The 19,006-nt window shown below is 43.6% G+C and overlaps 1 protein-coding gene across 2 annotated transcripts in view; it reads right to left on the bottom strand.

The window, feature by feature from the left end:
- fbxw8 (F-box and WD repeat domain containing 8) overlaps positions 1–19,006 on the bottom strand; it is a 26,257-nt gene extending 7,251 nt beyond the window's left edge. For both annotated transcript variants that reach the window (XM_040154892.1, XM_040154891.1), the window contains exons 1-10: positions 18,336–19,006; positions 18,151–18,255; positions 17,051–17,215; positions 16,644–16,732; positions 13,656–13,813; positions 13,201–13,397; positions 12,465–12,683; positions 4,938–5,065; positions 1,130–1,303; positions 424–540 (exon numbers count right to left, since the gene is read on the bottom strand). In XM_040154892.1, the coding sequence (XP_040010826.1) occupies positions 424–540; positions 1,130–1,303; positions 4,938–5,065; positions 12,465–12,683; positions 13,201–13,397; positions 13,656–13,813; positions 16,644–16,732; positions 17,051–17,215; positions 18,151–18,255; positions 18,336–18,827 (1,844 nt within the window). In that variant the 5' untranslated portion in view covers positions 18,828–19,006. The remainder of the gene's footprint in view (positions 1–423; positions 541–1,129; positions 1,304–4,937; positions 5,066–12,464; positions 12,684–13,200; positions 13,398–13,655; positions 13,814–16,643; positions 16,733–17,050; positions 17,216–18,150; positions 18,256–18,335) is intronic.

Here is a 19,006-nt window from a genome sequence, read left to right as displayed (position 1 = left end):
CCCAAGTTTGAGAATCAGTAAAGTAAAAAAGTAGCAAGCTTAAAAAAAAAAAAAAAATCTGCCTGCCAGCACCACTGAAGATCACTAATTAACACATTTTATTGCATTTGTTTAATCCGCTCAAAAACCGGGGTTTAAAAACAATTTCATTTTTTGTTCAAATCAAGCAAACAAGATATAACGTGTTAATTAGTGAGCTTCAGAGGTGCTGCTAGGCAGGTTTAAAACACAAAACGCTTCCTTTAAGAATGTCGAAAGGTTGAATTTGCTTTCATAAAACCTAAGGTGAAAACTCAGAGAGATTTCTCACTCAAAGAGTTTTACAAGCTCGTGGGAGATGGGAGGTGGATGTAGAAAAGAGATCCAGGCAAAAGGGGAAAAAAAAAAAAAGAAGACGAAGAGTGGCGGAGAAGGATCAGTGACCTGCGGTGAGCTGTAAGGTCATCGTCGGTGATGCAGGCCCCCCGTGGCGATTTGTCATCTGGGACGTTGGCTGTTACCAGGGTGCTGGTGTTGAAGCGTACATGCCTGACAGGATGCCTGCAAGACAGTAACACACACCTTCGGTATAAGACATATAAATCACATTGTTGCTTGTATTTTATTTTATTTTTTTTTTACTTGTGTATGATGTGGTTATTGCACAAATGGTTCTCGAAGCAATATAAAGATTTCTATGTCTACACAATATCTACATATGTGCAAATTCAGACGAACACAGAATTCATGTTTTCTAATCAGTGAGCAGCAAAAAGCTGCATAAATTCACATTTTTAATTTTGATTAAGCTCATGTGGTTGTGGTTATAAATTGCTTCCAAAAAATTCCAGTTCTTAATGCAAACCAGGATCAATTTGTCTGTGTTGCCATGAAATTTTAATTTTATTTTAATTGTGGGCGATAAATTCTAGGTCAATAAGACACTGAAATGAAAACAAAAAAAAATCCAAAATCACTAGTGAAATGGGTTTGGATAAACACCTTAATCAACTCTGATCTGAAAGGGAAACACCCCAGCTGTAATGTGGTAGAAAACAATCAGTCACAAAACCAGATCTGACATCTTTGAAAACTGTTAAACTGCACACGCGTGTCTTTTTCCCCCGGGGGAGAGGAAACAGAGTCCCACCTGTTGTGCATCTCCCACAGCTTAGCTCCCATCCTCATCTCCCACGCACACACCAATCCTTCGCCTCCGCCGCTCACGATCTTCCAGTCGTCCGCCTGCACCGACGTCACGCCCAGGTGGTGAGCGTACAGGGACGCCACGGAGGAGCCGGCTCGCAGGTCAAAGACCCTCACCCTGAAGCACGGCGGAGAACGATACAGTCTTCTATTAATTCATTAGGAAATGGAAATTTAAGGTGGGTCAATTGAGTAGCATGATGCATTATGTGTCTTTGGCCGAGAGCTTGTGAGCGCAATAGATGAATAATAAGTGATGTGAGCACAATAGAATCCAGTGAAGCATGGTCATTTTCGATTTCACTTCCTGCTACCAGAGGCGGAGATCTCATACCAAGACAGCACAAGAGAAAGCGCAGTTTGTCAAAGCGTGCATTCATTTACAGACAAAAGGACACTATTCTCAGAACGTCAAGAGAACTTTTTATAATCCAGCCGAGAGACCAAAGACAAATAAAGGCTGAAGCAGATGTTCCATTGCAGACTTAGGTTCCAGGCTTATTTGCCCTGGCCTCTACCCAAGTATTGAATAATTTCTCCAAGCTAAGTTTACATAAACTCTTACTGGACACGGGGCCATTAAAAAATACAATAAACTTGTAATATTATGGAAAAGATACAACGTAAATGTTGCACACAGACAGAAAGCCAAAACTAACAACATGGAAATTGTGTTACATTAGATGGGGCTTGAAAAATCTATGACGGTAAAAATGGAGTATAGCAACAGCATATCAGAAGAAAAGGAAAAAAAACCCCCCCACAAACTATATAATAGAATTAAATCAAGTAGACGGCATTAAACATAAAGTAGCAGAACATTTATACACCTGAAAATAGTGAATAGAAATGAACAAAACACACAACAAAATGGTGAGCAAAATAACTGCAGATGCAAAACCTAATGCAGAGACAACATCGTAAATACTGTAGAAAGACTGAAAATAGAAGAATGAAAATAAATATAGAAAGTCATTTTTTTTGAGTATGGTAAAAAATTTAAATGTCAAAATGTTAAATCTATACAGAATATATAGGATGTGTCTAGTGTACATAATGCTCCACAGTGTCTGGCATCTTACATGTACAGGAAAAACCGTGAGGCTGCATGTGAATCCCTAACATGAAGCTAATACACAGTAAAGACTCAATCCACTGTCAACAGTAGAAGCAGGAACGATCCTGCTGCACAGGACCCGACTGATGCACTGAGATCTGAGGACTTCACCGACCCCGTTTTAAACACTGGTGGTTGTGGCCACAAGCAGACAAGCTTTCCAATGGAATGTCGTCTTTCAAATCATTGTTTTAGACGCACTTTTTCTGAACTTGGAGCAGTTTCGATTTCACCCGACTCCTTGCTTTGTTTCATATTTTTGTTTAATGAGTTAATGAATGAATTATTTTTTTATATAATCTTGTCTTTATTTTTGTTAGCTTTTGTATGGAATTACCCATGTATTTATTTTAATAAATATTCTGTTTTAGATATTTGTTCTTTAATCCTTTCTGTAAAGCACTTCAGAAATTCTGCTTTGATACGTGTTATATGCCATTTTATGATTATTATGATAACTGTGATTACTCTGATCTTTCATTATTAAAGTACTAGTAATTGTGTTAGTATTTATTATCTAAAAAAGGCAATAAGAGCAGGATTTTCGCTTCCTGGGTTTTCATGAGCAGCACAAGCCCAGGGGAGCTTCAGCTCCATCTGTTGTCATTGTGGATTTATTGCAGCTGAGAGCATCCAGGACATGACTCCATCCAGGCTCAGCCTTCTTCCAAGACTTCATTACTATAAACCAATTCACTTTGGGGACTCAGACAGATTTAATTTCTGCTTCCAAAATTTTTTAAAAGAACCAGAGTTAAACGGCTAAGTGGGCACCGCGGACTTGTTGTGTACAGTTAGTTTTGTCCGTTTAGTGGCATTACGTGATGGAAGCACACGTTTCACCAATTAGGACTGAACATTACTGGCAGACCGCAGGGAACCATAAATCTAATGCTGGAGACGGCTCTGTCTTCAGTGAGCCGTCAGAGGCCAGACTCCTCTTCATTAATCAGGACGAGCACTGCCTAATAAGCGAAGGGCGGGAGAGGCATCGGCAAACTCCTGAACGGTTAGTTTCCTCCAGCCAGACAAGACACATCATGTTTGACGCAAACCTGCGATTGGGTGAATCCAAGGGCTCTCGTCCGATGTTCCACACGCATGGACACCTTCAAGATTATAACACATTTTGAATGCTGAAATGCACGGCGACGGTATTGCTAAACTTGGTTCCAGGCTTTTCTGCTCAGTCGCAACCTGTGGGTTAAGCAGGAAAAAAACTCCGGTTAAGTCCAAGACGTGAGGAAAGTGGGCCTGAGTCTGGGCTGAAGAAGTTCCCTCCTGCATAATGATAAGTGACCGATAGCCACAGCTATGACGCTCATTAATTCCCCCCCCCTTACTGTATCTAATGTTGCACTTTGCCCAGATTTTCCAGTTTGCGCAGGTCTGGCCCTCCTCCAGACAGCCCTTATCACAACCCCTCATTTACTCCCTGTGTCTCACAAAAAAACAGAGGGGAAAAAACTCATTTGGACAAAAAGAAGGGATGCATTAGGCTTTGGCCTTAAGCCACCCTGTCGGAGGGCCAAGATCGCCGACTGTCCCTCAGTCTCCCCCATTTCCATTTGTCCTCGACTGTGCGCTGCATCAGCTGGGGCCAAAGTGGCAGAGCCAAGCTGGTGTGTGTATCTCTCTGAAAATAAACTAGACATCTATCAGAAAGAAAAGACCATAAGTAAAGCTTAAAGGAACTGAATAAAGACTCTACCGACGCTCTGGCAAGAAAACAGCCATTTGAATTCTTTATTCAAATGCTGCTGTTGAATTATTTATACCAGAATCAAAACAATGCCGAACCTTTTCTTTTGGCACATGATAGAATATTTTTAATTGAGTTGTTTTTTTGGGGGGGTTTTTTTTGTCTTTGTACAGTTGCTTGGAGTCATAACTAGTAAAGAGAGGGAAAAAAAAAAAACAGAACCTAAACAATATGATGTGGTCTGTTTTCACTTTAAGCCAACTACTCAACAGCCAGATGGATTTGGTGCTGAATAGAAACAGCAGGGGCAGCCTTGGACGAAGACGTGCCAGGGCTTTTTCCTCTCCTGCCAGCTCGTGCACTGCAGCAGCCGCTAACAAGCGCAGAATAGATGAGAATGGCTCTTTTATGTGTCTTTTCCTCATCTGGAGAGCCAGGTTAGCGACATGGCAGGTGCGGGTACACGCGTGGATGTGCGTGTTGTCGCTGGATGACATCAAGGTGGCCGTATTTTGTTCTTCTATAGCATTCCAGGTAATGAGGGTAACAGGCAAAAATTTCCATTTAAAAACAGAATGCATCATCTGAGCATTTCAATGCCTTTGTCTTCCTTTTTCGCTGAGCTTTTTTTTTTTTTTTCTTTTTAAAAGGCAACAGAGACCGAGAAGTGTGAATGATGCACAAACTGAATGGAGCCTTTACTGCTCACACATTTTCTAAACACCTGTTTTCAACTGCAAGTGGCCTCAGCTTTCCGGCCTCCTTACTCAGGTGTCACTGTGAGAAAACTTAACAAGCTCTCCTCTCAGCTAAAGTTCTTGGCTCAGTTTCTACCATTTGTGATGTTGGTCATCGTTACTGGGGAATTCTGCGCTTGTGCATTAACGTTGTGTGTTCCCCATCTCTGTGAATGTGTGTCTCAATGTGTCCTACCTCCTGTCTTTGTTTCCACACACCAGCAGGTGAGGAGGGTTGTCCCTCAGGTTGATGCAAGTGAAATCTCCCGGCGAGCTGCCGACACAAACCATAGGTTTGCCCGTCTCCAGGCTGTAGACGTGGATCTGGAAAGCGGGATCACACACAAACTTCAGTCATTTGAAATAATAAATTCAGTCCACCCCCAAATGCACAACCACCAAATGTCAAAGTTTGATGTAAGACATACTGAATATGAGGTTAAAGAGCCGACTCTGAGCTTTTGTGGGTGTTTACGTCAATACGCGGTGAACAATGGAGCCCGTTTTATACATAGTCCCACTTTAAGGCAACGCAGCAGGACGATTATCCTAAAAATACAGCCAAAGCAAGCAAAGAGTTTTAGAGGCCAAACGGTAAGATGATCCAAAACAAGCAAGAACTAAAGTTGGCTGCACTACAGGCCTGACAGAGCATCACCATGGTCAGTGTTTGTTGATGTCTTCATGTAGAGAAAGTCACTGCAAAGGATTTGCAACCAAATATTAAAAGATAATAACTTTATAACTTGTCCAATTACTTTCTCTTCTATTCTACTTAAAATACTGAGATTTGTGTACACACCTGGGGGGCAAGTTTTTCTTCCTTAACTCACTCAAGTCCCTTTTTCCATTTTAAGTACAGCTTCTCAATTGAGCCAAAGGCGTGTAATTTGCTAAATGCTGGACAGCAATCAGAAGATGCAACCAACCGTAGCAGTGGTGTAGTCTATTACCTTGGATTAAATCAGACAGATGGACATGCAGACAAAGTCTGGTCCATTGCCATTTGACTTAAACCTTGAATTTGTCCTCTTTGACCTTGCCTGAACAAGATTCAGAATTCCGACCTGCTAATTCTCTGCACATTGCACGATATGACACTACACATTGAGATAGAACTGATGATGCTGGATATCAGCCCATAATATTGCAAAGACAAATATAGCTAACTGCAGTGATGCCTTGCCAGTTCATTAAAAGCAAAGCAGTTTTTAAGCATTTAAGGTTGGGGGGGGGGGGGTCAACCTAAGGGCAAACTTCAGTTACAGTCAAAGATGCACACCATTGCCTCTGGCTCGATGGCTGCAGCAAACTTTCTTCATACAAGTTACAATGATGTCATCTGGAGCAGGCCTAATTGGTCAATTAGCGGCTGGTATTTTCTAATCCGAATGAGACAGAGCAAACAGGATGACCGCCAGGCAAAACTGTCTTTGAATAATTAAAACGATAAAGAAATTAAACCGAGGAGGGAGGGGGAGGAAAATGGAGAGCCAGAAGGTAGGAGAGGAAAGTAAAGACAGAAAGCAAGAAAGAGAGATAGAGAGAGAGAGAGAGAGAGCGAGATGGAGAGACAGCAACAAAGATAAAGAAATTTGAAGGAAGAAAAAAAAAAAAAAAAGACGCATGATGTAAGCCTTGAGGAGGTGCCAGCAGTTTTTATGTATCCCTTATTTGGGCCAAGCAGAGCTTTAATTGTGCACCACCCTGGGGCAAAGCCCAAATCACACCGGACTTTCAAATGACAGCTTGATAGGATTTGGACAGCGGAAGAGAGGGGGACGAGTTGAGAAAGAGGGAGGAGGGGGGATGCAGAGATGATGTTCAGCCTGCTGCTGTCAATGAATCATTACAGGAAGACACTTTTTTATTAAATATCTGCCCAACACGCCCACCAAAATGAAGAAATGTCACTGAGGGAGGCAAAGGATCTGTTTTATGATAATACTGGGGGCCATTTAGAGGCTTCGGCAGTATGTTTTGACGAAGAATAATCATGAGCATGACTATAGAGGAGCTGTTAGGTTAATGCACTTGCTGGAGGCCCATTGAGGCTTGCAGACAAAAGAAACTCTAATGGTGGCTTGTACTGGGATGTTAATGTAATTACTCTCTTTGCTTTTTAAAGATGAAACCTTTGGCAATCATTGCAGCACTTTAGAGAAAAACCTTTTATGTTGCCGTTGCCTGCATTGTTGAACACATTTGGCCAAAGTGTAGAATTTGACTTGGTTTTTAATTTATCTTAAATGTCATATCATAAACCGGAATGGAAAACCGTGGCGCTAGGAGGTCCAAGTATCTGCGGGTCTTCACTCCAACCAAAGACCCCACCAGCTGATGTCACCGATCAATGCTCCCGCAAGTAGAGGGGAGGCAGTCACCAGTGAAAATGCCTGAATGGTTGGAATGTAAACCTGCAGACTCTTGGCTCTCCGTGGCCCTGGATTCCCCAAACCCATCATACACAAAACACCCGCATCTAAACAAACATGGATTCAGAACTAGATTTGGTTTACACACCATGTGGACAAACAGAGATTACCACATTGGACCAGCTACACAGTAATGGCAGGTTTGTGGCTTCGTGTCATTTGGTATTTCAAGCTCATCTCGCAGGGCAGGGAAGAGTCTCAAACCTGCCTCATTTACAGCAAACCACTGAACAGTTAGTCATGTGCGGATGCCTCGCAGGTTTCAGAAACCAATCTGATACCTGTACCCCCCGATTTCATTTTTTAGTATACGACCCGTATTGTATTTGCACTGCTGTATAGAGGCGTGTATGCAGTTGGATTTGATTTCTCCATGGACAAAAAAAAAAAAGAGGCTAGTAACACAGGAACAAGAAAACTAAAAGCCAAATTAGAGAGTAGATTAGTTGGCTCGTTAGGGGTTTGTGGTTAGGAGCCGTTGGAGGTTGAACAAACTGATTAAACAAAGGCAAGGTGAATAAATAAAGAAAGCAGTCAGCCCAGTGTTATCCACAAGATAACTGTTCTGAAAGCAAATACTGGTCTTTTAACTTCCTGGACAGCACCATCCATGGGCTTAAGGCACCATAATAAGTACATGGGAGCACTGTATTCTGTATTCACAGTCTTAGAGTAGGTAAGTGTTTATGCTATGTAGGTACCCAGCTTCAGTGAAATTTGTTTCAATGAAGTGATATTTATCCAGCTCAGTTACCCAGTATATTAACCCGATAGTCTCAGGTGCCTGGCAGGGGAATAATCACATAATTGTTGGTTCCCTACCTTCACATTGAAGGTCCTCACTAGATATATTCCATCGTGATAATGTTCCTTACAGGGTAATGGCCACGAGGCTGCATCCACAAGTACTAGATTACACAAAATGGCTTGTCTTAAGCTTTGCATCCAATGTGGTTTTGCAGTTAAGTTTTCATGGTCACTCCCGGTCTCCGCTGTGCTGACCTTTCTGTATGTTTGCGGGGAGTGACAAGATCAGAGCCTAGATGCCAAATGTCAACTCCCTACATATTTTACATTCCAGTAATACTGTGTACTATCTGAATTGGGTTGCTGTAATAGTGCAGAGCTTGCCAGCGAGTTTAGGCAGACTGAAGTGCCCTGCTAAAAAAATACATTTTACCACGTTATCTGAACAATACTGCGGACTAAAACCCAGAACAACCCAATCCCATTCGTAAATACATTCAACTTAGCCTTTGCAACAAGGCAGTGTATTTAAGTGGTGAGTATTTTGCGCAGTCTTCTGCTCTGCAGTACTTCTGCCGCGCATCATCATCCGAAAAACTCTGCCGTAATCGTTGTTCATATATCATTAAAATAGCATTTACTAACGCCAGCATCCACCTGGGGCTCAGAGTTCATCAAAGTTCATCAACTGTCAACTTCATCATAACACTGTGTCACTCCCCGATATCTGCAAAACCAGTTGCTTTATAAAGCATCAGTCCACGACCCTGATGATTGATGTCACGATCCTAATCTGCGACATTACTTCTATCCGTCCTACATTTGTTTTTGTCCACGCACTATACGGTACTTCAAACCATTCGTTCAGCATTCAACTCTTGCATCCAACCCTCCGAACTTGAGGCAAGGAGTGGATGACAGTTCTTCTGACAGCACTCGTGCTCTGTGCTCTGTGGATGGATAGTTTGCCAGCGGAGATGCCAGCTTGTGTTGAATGCCCAGCCACGAGCTGGGTGGATGCCTGGGTGCCCCCGGACCACTGGCAAGAAGTAGGCGAGTAGTAATGAGGATCTGGAGACTGAACATATACACGCCCACTGACCACACCACCGAAGATGAGGAAGGATAGAAGACAAAGCCACAAGCTACGACAATGCAGGCCAAGATATGAGAAAGAATCTTCTGTGTTATTGGCAAAAAGCAGCTTTTGTAATTTAAACTGTCAGATTTTGAAACAAAACCGCAGCAAAAAAATTAGTGATAACCACTGAGTCTGAGTCAAGTTAACAAAAATATGACAATGTGGTTGAGTTCATCTGAGTCAAAATGCTGTAAATTAAAATATTTCGCTCCTCTGTGGAGGGAAAGGTGTGAGATGACTTCCTTGGATGCCACCTCCATGCATTTTGACAGATTTTAATGAAGCATATGTTGGTTCACTAAAGACTGTCTGGCATCGACAACGGTTGCAGCCATCCTTCCTTGTCTTCTTCGCAGAATGAAATTGCTGTTAGAAGCGTGACAGACAGGTTAATTAAATTTGTAAAATATTTTAATTAGTAAAAGAGGTATGCTAATCAGGAATTTGTATAATTTAGATGGGAGTTTGGGCTGATCTCACTATGGAAACAAGGAAGTTTTTAAGATTTTCTGTGCTTCTGTGCTAGAAATTTCAATGCTGAAGATGAAAATTATGACTTCAGCCGGAGTGGGAGTCTAGGATGAGCTGTGTTTTATAAACTCTAGTCAACACAAATTTGTTTGCACAGCTGAAAATGAACGTACAATAATTAATTTGGTTTTATGGGACTATGTCAGCAACAACTCCCCAGCCAGCTCAAGTTTTCTAGGAAGATGAGGAAAAAACAGCCACAAAACTCTTAACACATATGACAAGAAAATGTACGAAAGCTCCAAATTGGGAATTCAATGATTTGATGGCTGGGTGAGGAACAGTAACCGTAGGTAGTAGCAACACGACCAAAAAAAATGTACAGAAACTTGTAACAGCTCGAAAATACAAAGTATTTTAGGATTATACTTCAATCCTTGGGATAGAATTTTAATTAGGGATGAAATGAATGAGTGTTTTTATTATTGATTGATCTGTTGATTATCTTTTTTCAATACTTGACTAATCCCATTCTGTATAAAATGCCCATTCCAGTTTCCTGGTGTCCAAGGCGACATCATCAACGTCTGTCTTCTCTTGTCAGACCCACAATCCGAAACCCAAAGATGTTCGATTTAATTCATATAAAGCAGAGGAAAGCTGATTGATTATCAAAATATTTATTTTTCTGTCGATTGACTAATCGATCAATCGACTGTTTAATCTCAAAATTAAATATAATAAATCCAATAAAAGAATTTCAGTAATTTCAAGAAATGTTGTAGGTACAATGAGATAATTCCTTTAAGAGAAAACTTCAAAAGACCTGAGACTTTTCATAATAATAAAAGTATTATTCTCTTCTCACTGTGTGGCTGAACCTCAAAACCAGTTTCATCTTGACTACTCGTTTCTTCCTAGTTACACAGTTGATTCAAATGGATAACAAAAGTCATCCACCAGTGGGTAGACTTTGGCCTTTGCATCACCTACTGCAGCTCTGTTTATGAAAAGGCGAGGCTGTTACATCTCTCACTGTTCCTCTCCCCCCTTGGTCCACTATGTGGTGCTTTGGTGCTGCCGCGGTGTTCGTGCGAGCCGGGCTACAGTTGATCAGCTGCACTTTTCTAATGGGAGTGATGTCAGTGCAGCTTTTGCCAAATGACCTGTCAGTCACACACACACACACACACACACACACACATTGCTGCACACGCAAAGAAGCCTACATGGGCTGCGGCTGTTTTAAAGCTACCACCTGCCCAGTCGCTACAGAAATGAACATCTGCTTTTTTTAGGATGAGAAAAAGCAGATGTTTTTTCAGTGTTGCCATGTTCTGCGGCAGCTTACTTTAGCATTTGTCCTCCATTAACATTAACAAAACAAAACGAACGTATCTTGCTGAAGCGATCTCGAAAGCGTAATGACTGCTGCGTATTTGCTTCCTGATCCCAACTGAATAGTTTGTCTCGTGGCTCTTTGTACTTTCTAAGTAAAGACTCAAGAGTCAATTAGGTGGCATGGGGTCCTTAGAAACACAACATTATTAGAAACAAACAGTTGCAGCTCAGGCAACAAGACTTGACCTAAGTGCACTTCAAGACTGTAGTAATTAGGAGCAGGGCCCGAGGTGGGCTCGTTGCTATTTAAGCTAGATATTTCTACTATAAACAAATCCCCTTCAGGTACATAAGATTCATTTCTAAGGGGACCCAAGGGGTCTAAGGGGACACAGAGTAATAGTGATCACACTGCCGAGAGACCCGGTTCACCTTTACACAGGGATGCGTTTAGGGATCAGTGTTTGTTTGCAAAGCATCTAAAATTCAGATCAGTTGAAAATGTGGACCAGAATTCTCATGTAACGATATGAAGAGTGCGCTCGGTGTTTAAAAGGCGGGAGGCATCTTTTCTCCCATGAGTTTGATTCATTTAGGAGAGAGCAGGGAAGATGGGTATTTCAGCTATAAGCCAGTGATTAAATTGATAATGGCCTAATGCCAAAACCTCTGGCCTCACTGCTTTCCCCCTCAATGAATTGCATTCCTAAAAGAAACAATGCGTCATTCCATTTGCACAAACCAAATTATTGACCTTGTATAATTTCCCTTTTTTAATTTTTTCTTTATTTTGCACCTGTTGATAGAACAGGTGACCTTGTTAACTCTATTGGAAACCTTTTCATTTCAATTAGCAAGGTCTGGGTAGCCTTTTTTTTCCTTCTCTTTTTTCTTAAACAAAATGTCTAAAATCCAGCTGCAGATTTCTGAGCCTTTGCCATCTGGTTCGTCAGCATTCAAGGTTTTGTTTAGGTTTGTCTTCCGGAGACTTTTTAATTCCAGAAAGCACAAAACAGGCCTTGATACGGCTCCATCAGTTCCATTAACAGACAAACGCTAGATTGTTATTGTTCAAAACAAGGTGGTGGATGCAGATATTACAGTACGCTGCATTTGCAAATGGTTAAATTCAGAGTTTATTAACCTCGAGGCGCAAATGAAGCAACAGCAGATGGGGTCGTGGATCCAGACTTAAGACTCGGCTTTTATAGTCAAGCTTTTTCATTAACATTGTTTTTTTGCTTGTTTTTGTGTATGTAAAGTGTCCTTGGGTTATGTCAAAGGCGCTTAAAATAAAGTTTATCAATGTTATTATTAGTAGTATTTTTTTAAGACTAATGCTGAGGTTTGAAATACTGACGGGCCACAAAAGTTAGAGACATGGTATTCTTAGCACTGCACCACCAAGTCTGAGTTCTGCAGAAAATTGGTAATGAGAGTCTGGTTTAAGAGTTTTAACTGCTTGTGCAAAACAACAGACATCTATTAATGTCACTGCAATTTTTCTCAACACTGACAGATGTGGTGCAGATATCTGCTTCTAATTTAAAAACCGCACATCAATATTTCACAGGCACACTGAACCCACCTTGTTGCCTCCGTCGTGCATGGCCCAGCCCGAGCGCTTCACCCCAAGTGCAACTTGCGAGTCGGAGGCATCCAGGCACGTGACGGGGTGGCCGTAGACTGAGTGGACCGTCCGTGGCCCGTCATCTCCGGGCTCTAGCAGGTGCACAGCCTCCCCTGCCGCCAGAGCCGCCAGCGGGCACCGCTGGCCCCTGCCTGGCACCAAGACCAGGCTCTCCACCTGCCGGATCAGACGAGATCAACCTACGGCTTTACTTGACTCGCACTGCAGGAATATGTGCAGCGCTCTCTTCAAGGATTCACCTCCATTTGACTCTTTTATGCATTTGCCACAAATAGCGCAATTTTCACAAAAGTCACCATCCCAAGGTGACATCTTTAAATTACACAACTATATCTGACAAAAGCGGAAAATCCTCGTATTCAACAAAGTTGGAATCAACGAATCCTCTGCATTTTTGCCACATGAATGACTTAGACATCTAACTAGCTATAAGCACTGGTCAACTAAATGATTAATCAAGGAATCATTTCAACATTACTACAATTTCCTGCCAGAAACTGTAATGCATCTGCCTGTATTGGTGTCGTACGCTTCCAACATTATTTCCCATAAAAAAAATTGAGACATTTTTAGATTAAAGACACGAGAGGACAACGTGTGAAGCATCAATTAAAACAATAAACATCAGTATGGAGCATTTCATACGTCTGGGAAATGAATCTGCCTGACTTACAGTCTTGGGTAGCCGAGCCTGGCAGATTGTCCTCCAGTAGCCGCGATCATCAGCACAGTCCAGCCGAACGTCGGGCCCAGCGGCGGAGCCCAGGACAGGACTGTCGGGGCTCAGGGCAAGGGCCTGGATCCTCCCTGGGCTCTGGTAGTGGTGGATGGGCTCCCCGCCGGTCTCTAGGCTCCACAGGTCCACACAGCCTGTACCAGTCCAGCAGTCCGTGAGTACAGTCCATGAGTCCCTTAATAACTGCACTGATTTCTCCCTACACGGTGACTGAGGGGGTTACACGCAACGCTAAGCACTGGGTTCTAGAGACTAGAGATCACCCACTTTTTTTTCTTTATTTAAAACTGGAGTTTCTGAAGACATAAAGGATATATTCCTGATCGTGATGCCTGACTATCACCAAGAAGTGGCCATAGTTCACCACCGCAAGAACACACATACACACTTACCATCCTCGTAAGCAGCAGCAGCCACTGTGGTGTTGACCTGGACGTGACCGACATGTGGTCTGGGGTCCGTGTTTGCTGACAGGCTGTTGGGCTTCAGGTACGAGGCTGCTGAGTCCCAGTGCAGCGTATCCCACAGCCTCACATCACCAGACGTGTACCTGAGAAACAAACAAACAAAGAAACATTGAGTCACACTAAACATGCAGGGCATAATTCAAATACTTCGGTTTGTACAAAGAGGGCTGATGAATGTCCCAGTAGAGCAGTTTCCCATTTTCCATTTCAGAAGTCTGTCTCTTCTAGAGTACCTGACGTCATCGTCTCACCACTGAGTCATTTCCCCTCTCACACGTCTTCCTCCTGTACTCATTCTGACCTCTTGTTATTTCGTTTCCTAAAAAAGGGGTGTCGTTCGCACAGATGGTTGCTGATAAATGCACCCCACGCTATTGGACCACGCCGCTTGTAAGAACGGCGATCTATTCAGTCCATTACAAAGACCTCTTTAGGTGAAAGAATTCATCTGAGGATTGTAATTCACTGCAGCAAGGAGTGATTTTTTCAGTGGTTTCTAATGTTACAGCATCTAACGTAGCATCTTCACACATGAACCTATCATCAGAGTCACTGTGATACCTTGGCAAAGCTATCAAGTACAAATAAATAAGACCACACTTGAGAAGAGAATAGTTATAAATGCCCAACGCAATTTCCGAAATTCTAGTGTGACGCCTTTGCATTGCTTTTTTTTTTGTCGACCAACAGTCAAAAATTCAAAGAAATGCAAATTAGAATCATATAAAACAGAAAAAAACATGGAAAAACTCTCACGTTTGAGAGGGTGTAATCAGCAAATGTGCATTTTGTATGATAAATCCCTTTTAACTGATTTTCAGAACCACTGTCAATTAATTTTCTGTCGATCAACAAACTGATTCATCAGCAAACAGCTTCAGCACTAGTCTAGTACCTTCTAACTCACGTACCGTCAACAGTGTTACTCAAACTTTACACCAGGTTTCCCCCCGACGTTTAAAGCTGAGTGTATTAATCATTAATCGATCGGTCAATTAACAGAAAATTACTGGGCAACTATTTTGATAAATCAATCAACTGTTTGAGCCGGCTTTCAAGCAAACAAGACATTTTCTTGTTCCTGCTTCTCCAAGGTGAGGATATGCTGCTAAACAAGACGTGTGAAGAAGTCATCTTGGGCTCTGGGAAACTGTGATGGGCATAGGCATACCAACGAATGATCGACTGACGGGGAAAATAATCAACGGACGTATCAATAATGAAAATAACTGGTAGCTGCAGCCCTGCACCTCAAAGATGAAGCTTGGCCTTTCACTTTTCCACTACTTTATATAACAGGAATCTAAAAGCTTTTGCTCGGTTTCTATTTGAGCAGTTACTGTAGGTAGCGGCCCACCTGCAGACTTTGCAGTGCAGAGGTCAACGGAGGCTGCCAATCTCCTCAGTTATTCTTCGCTTTGCATCAATTATACAAATGTCTCATAACCGGCTGTGCTATTGAGTTATTGATCTTAAAATACCGCACGCAGCACCTTTAAAGTCAAATTTCATCCAGCGACATTTCTTCAACACACTAGACTGTGACCCTCTCCCTGTTCTTGTACAACCTCATCTCGCTTCGTCCGGTGTTGGTGATAAAACGCTGCCTTTATCTCCCCTGGCCCTCAACAGGCTTCTGCTCTGCTCTGCTCTGGACCCCCCCCCCCTCCTCTCTCCCTCGCTCTTCACCGGAGTCGATGAGCTTCCACTGCGGGGGACGACAAAACTGCCGGCGCTGCCACCACCACAGATACCATCGCGTCTGAGCTAGTATCCGCCTCGCAGCCAAAGTGCGTGACACAGTGACAGAGAGCGTGACGGAGGGTGAACACATTTGCGCCCGTATGTATGCGTGTGTGTGTGTGTGTGTGTGATTTGCACGGCAGGGTTTGACAGGAAGTAAACAATAGGAATACACACTTTGACTTAATTAGTACGTCACCTCAATGCCAACTATCAACAGGACGATGATGCTGAATCCAAGTAATTTGCCACGTTTATGTACAGGAAACTTTGTGCCCAGTTTACTGCAATCTTCATGCAAGACTCGGCAGACCTTTATGTCACCGTGTGACTCCAAGAGTTGCTGGGTTAGTGAGAAAGTGTCTTCTGTTGCCTTTAAGTGCCAAATCTCACTCTACCGATTTTTTAATAAGATTTTGTGGAAGCAATTGAATCATTCTTCTTTACTCGTAACTGCTATTGATTCTTTTCTAGTTAAACAAATTCAAGTACTTTCACTTAGATAAATTACCCTTTAAGTACCAATAATGGGAAAAGTATTGATGTTGTAAATTTGTTTATAGCTACAATATTTTAAAAAAAGAGTGTGTTCAGATTTTGCAAAGTGGTGTTATTTTGCACAGACTGTTTTGGTACAGCGTGTCCTACATCTGCTCGCCTGAAAAGACACAAACAATCTCCAATGAGACACGGCAGGACTGATGGGTATCTAATCACATCGCTCCCTGGAGATGCTGCACCTCTCCTTGCGGGCAGTCTCCCAGGCTCCCGTGGGCCCGCACAATCTATCACTGTCTCGGGCCGGTTGTTTTCAGGGCAGGGTCAGTTTAGTTAAGCTGCTATTCCCACACTCTTCCCTCGCCGATAGCAACAATGCGCGTCAACGAGCTGAAAAACTGAATCGCAATATGCTTGTGTGCCCAATAGCGTGTTGTTTTCTCTTAATTCTGTGCTGATATGGCCCAGCTTTCTGCAGGGGGGGGGCGCGATTTCCTGTACTAGCCATGCTTGTCGACAGAGCTGCTGCCCACGTTAACGGCAGTAATAGCACATTTGGTGGTCGGGTCAGTATTGAATTGTATCAGTGAGTGCGCCATATTTTTAATTAGACACCCAGTCATGAATTAGAATATTCATATGCTTACACTGCTTTCTCTTTTTGAAACTCACCCGGCAAAGACAAAGTTGTCACAGGAGCTGACGTCGCACAGCACCTTCCCCAGCTCGAACTGCAGCTGGCTGATGGATCCCACTCGATTCTAGACAAGAAATGTTACTGGGCTGAAAACATTTGTCTGACATATTGCAGTGGCATTGTGGCACTATAGGTCACTTGAACACTCATTTCCGGTTAGAACCAGGAGGGGACTTTCCCACCATTGCATTGTATCATATGACAGTGACAAACAGGGATGAGAGACATGCATTGTGGTTCATGGTGTCCTGTAAATCCCACACTGACGTCCTGTGGTGCGTGGTAAACGGTGCGCTAATCTTGCCGGACAAACCTAAAGGCCCGGTATAGTATTTGGGGGACGGAGCGACACTTTCACCGGAGTAGAACACCTCCAGCCCACCTTCCAATTGGCGCGCACGGCTCTGGCGGAGTTCCTGCAGTCTCGCAGCGCGCCCTTCCAGCAGGGGGAGTCGGACACTCTGGCGTCCCGATGATAGCCCTCCCGTGTGCACATCCTGAACCACAGGACACCGTCCTCTGCAAGGACTCTCCATGCCCTGCTCACCTGGGAGGAAGTTGGACAGCGTTAACTGCGGATTGAGTCAGCATACATTATAAGCCTGCATCACTTAATTTGTTTGGGCTTAACGAGCCCAGGGCCAGCTGCCAAATGGACTCGGTGCACCACACACACCGTAGATCTGTCACACAAAATGTAATTTACTAATCTATACCAAATTAAGTCACACGAGGTCTTAAAGCCGTCCCTGGCAATTCCGCACATTTGGGGAAGTGCAAGGTCACTGAAATTTAAGGACTTCACCACCAAGAACAAGATATCAGCAAGCTGCACACAGCGTGATCATTTTACAGGAATCAAAGGGACAAAAATCAGTAAGCATTAAGGTTTCCTGATCCTTATGAATTCTAATTTGCCATTTCATTTGCAGGAAAAGATTTTTGTTGTCTGTGTCTTGACTGAGAACTCTGACTCCGGTTCTTCAAACTGCAGGATTAGTCCCGCCGAGCAGTCTGAAATCGCTGGTACGAAGTAGTGTATTCCTGACCTCTTTGTCGACACGCGAGCTCTGCGCAAAGGTTGCGTAGTGCGATGAATTGCAAGCTGTTGAACCAAAGTGTCCTTCTCAGATTTTGTACGAATAATAGTTAGAGGAATGAAGAGGTCAAGCTGTACCATAAATTTGAGAAAGGTCAGACAATTGACCTTATTGATTGCAACATTTTTCTTTTCCTGTTTTGTTTTTGTTTTCCTGTCGTGCCACGATCCCTCAGGTTTATCTTGAGACCTCTATGGGATCTGGTCTAGAGCAGCTGTGCCAAAACTCTGTGTGACTGCAGTCTGTTGTTTTTGTCCAAACCCTTCATCAAACCCTTTTCATTCGGTGTGAGGCTCCTGTCCTTTCTGCTCTAGACACTTTCTTTCATTTCATTCTATAATATAAAGCTCTCGCCGAGGACGGTCTCGCCGCAGCAGCTTACCTGTGCGCACCGGCCCAGCTCAGTACAGCTGAGATACTGGAAGATCTTCAGGGCTAACTCGTAGGGCAACTCGATATCAAAGAAGGGGATGTCATTGACTTCGTTCTGCAAGAGAGAGAATTACAGTAGACATTATACACTGCGCTGATTCTGGCCAACCACCATCCACATCATCATCTTCCTACCAGATCCTGGATGAGTTGATCCACCAGCTCGTCGTCTTTCTTGACCTTTCTCTCGGGCTGCTGCTGCTGCTGCTGCTGCTGCTGCTGCAGCTGCTGCAGCCGCAGGGACTCGCTGCAGACATTCGTCCTGTTGTGATACTGCCTCTTCCTCCTTGTCCTCTCCTCGTGAATCCTGTCCAGCAGGGGACTGGTCCTCCCGTCCAGCAGGCTGCTGGCAATGGACACATACTCCGGCTGATCCACGGGCTCCTCCGCAGCTTTTCCTCCCCCCTCACCAATGCACCCCCCATCCTCGCTGCAAACGCCCTCTCCCGGTTGCGATGGACTGCGGGCCTTGTTGAGGTTCCTGAAGTCGTCGAAATACCTGTTTTTCAAGTCTCTCGGGCCTGACTGACCCGGAACGTCCGAGAGAGGGGACGGAGCGCAAACTTTTCGACCAGTTAGTTCTTTTTTCCAGCGCTCCCTGAACGCATCAAGCTCGTCCTCGGCCATCTTTCTCAATCACCGTTGACGAGACATAACCTCGCAGCGACATAAAGCGGCGTCCTGGGAGTGTTTCGCCAGGTAAAAGCAAGCCACGGCTCGGTACCGCCGCAAAACAAGCCTGCGTGCCTCACCATAAACAGCTCGACGAGGGACAGTGCGCTGCGCTACAAACGTTCCGCGAGTTT

Source organism: Xiphias gladius, chromosome 19 (genome assembly GCF_016859285.1).
Source record: "Xiphias gladius isolate SHS-SW01 ecotype Sanya breed wild chromosome 19, ASM1685928v1, whole genome shotgun sequence".
NCBI classification, from domain to species: Eukaryota; Metazoa; Chordata; class Actinopteri; order Istiophoriformes; family Xiphiidae; genus Xiphias; species Xiphias gladius.
Note: the sequence above shows the minus strand (reverse complement) of the source record. Positions and strands in the feature narration are given on the sequence as shown.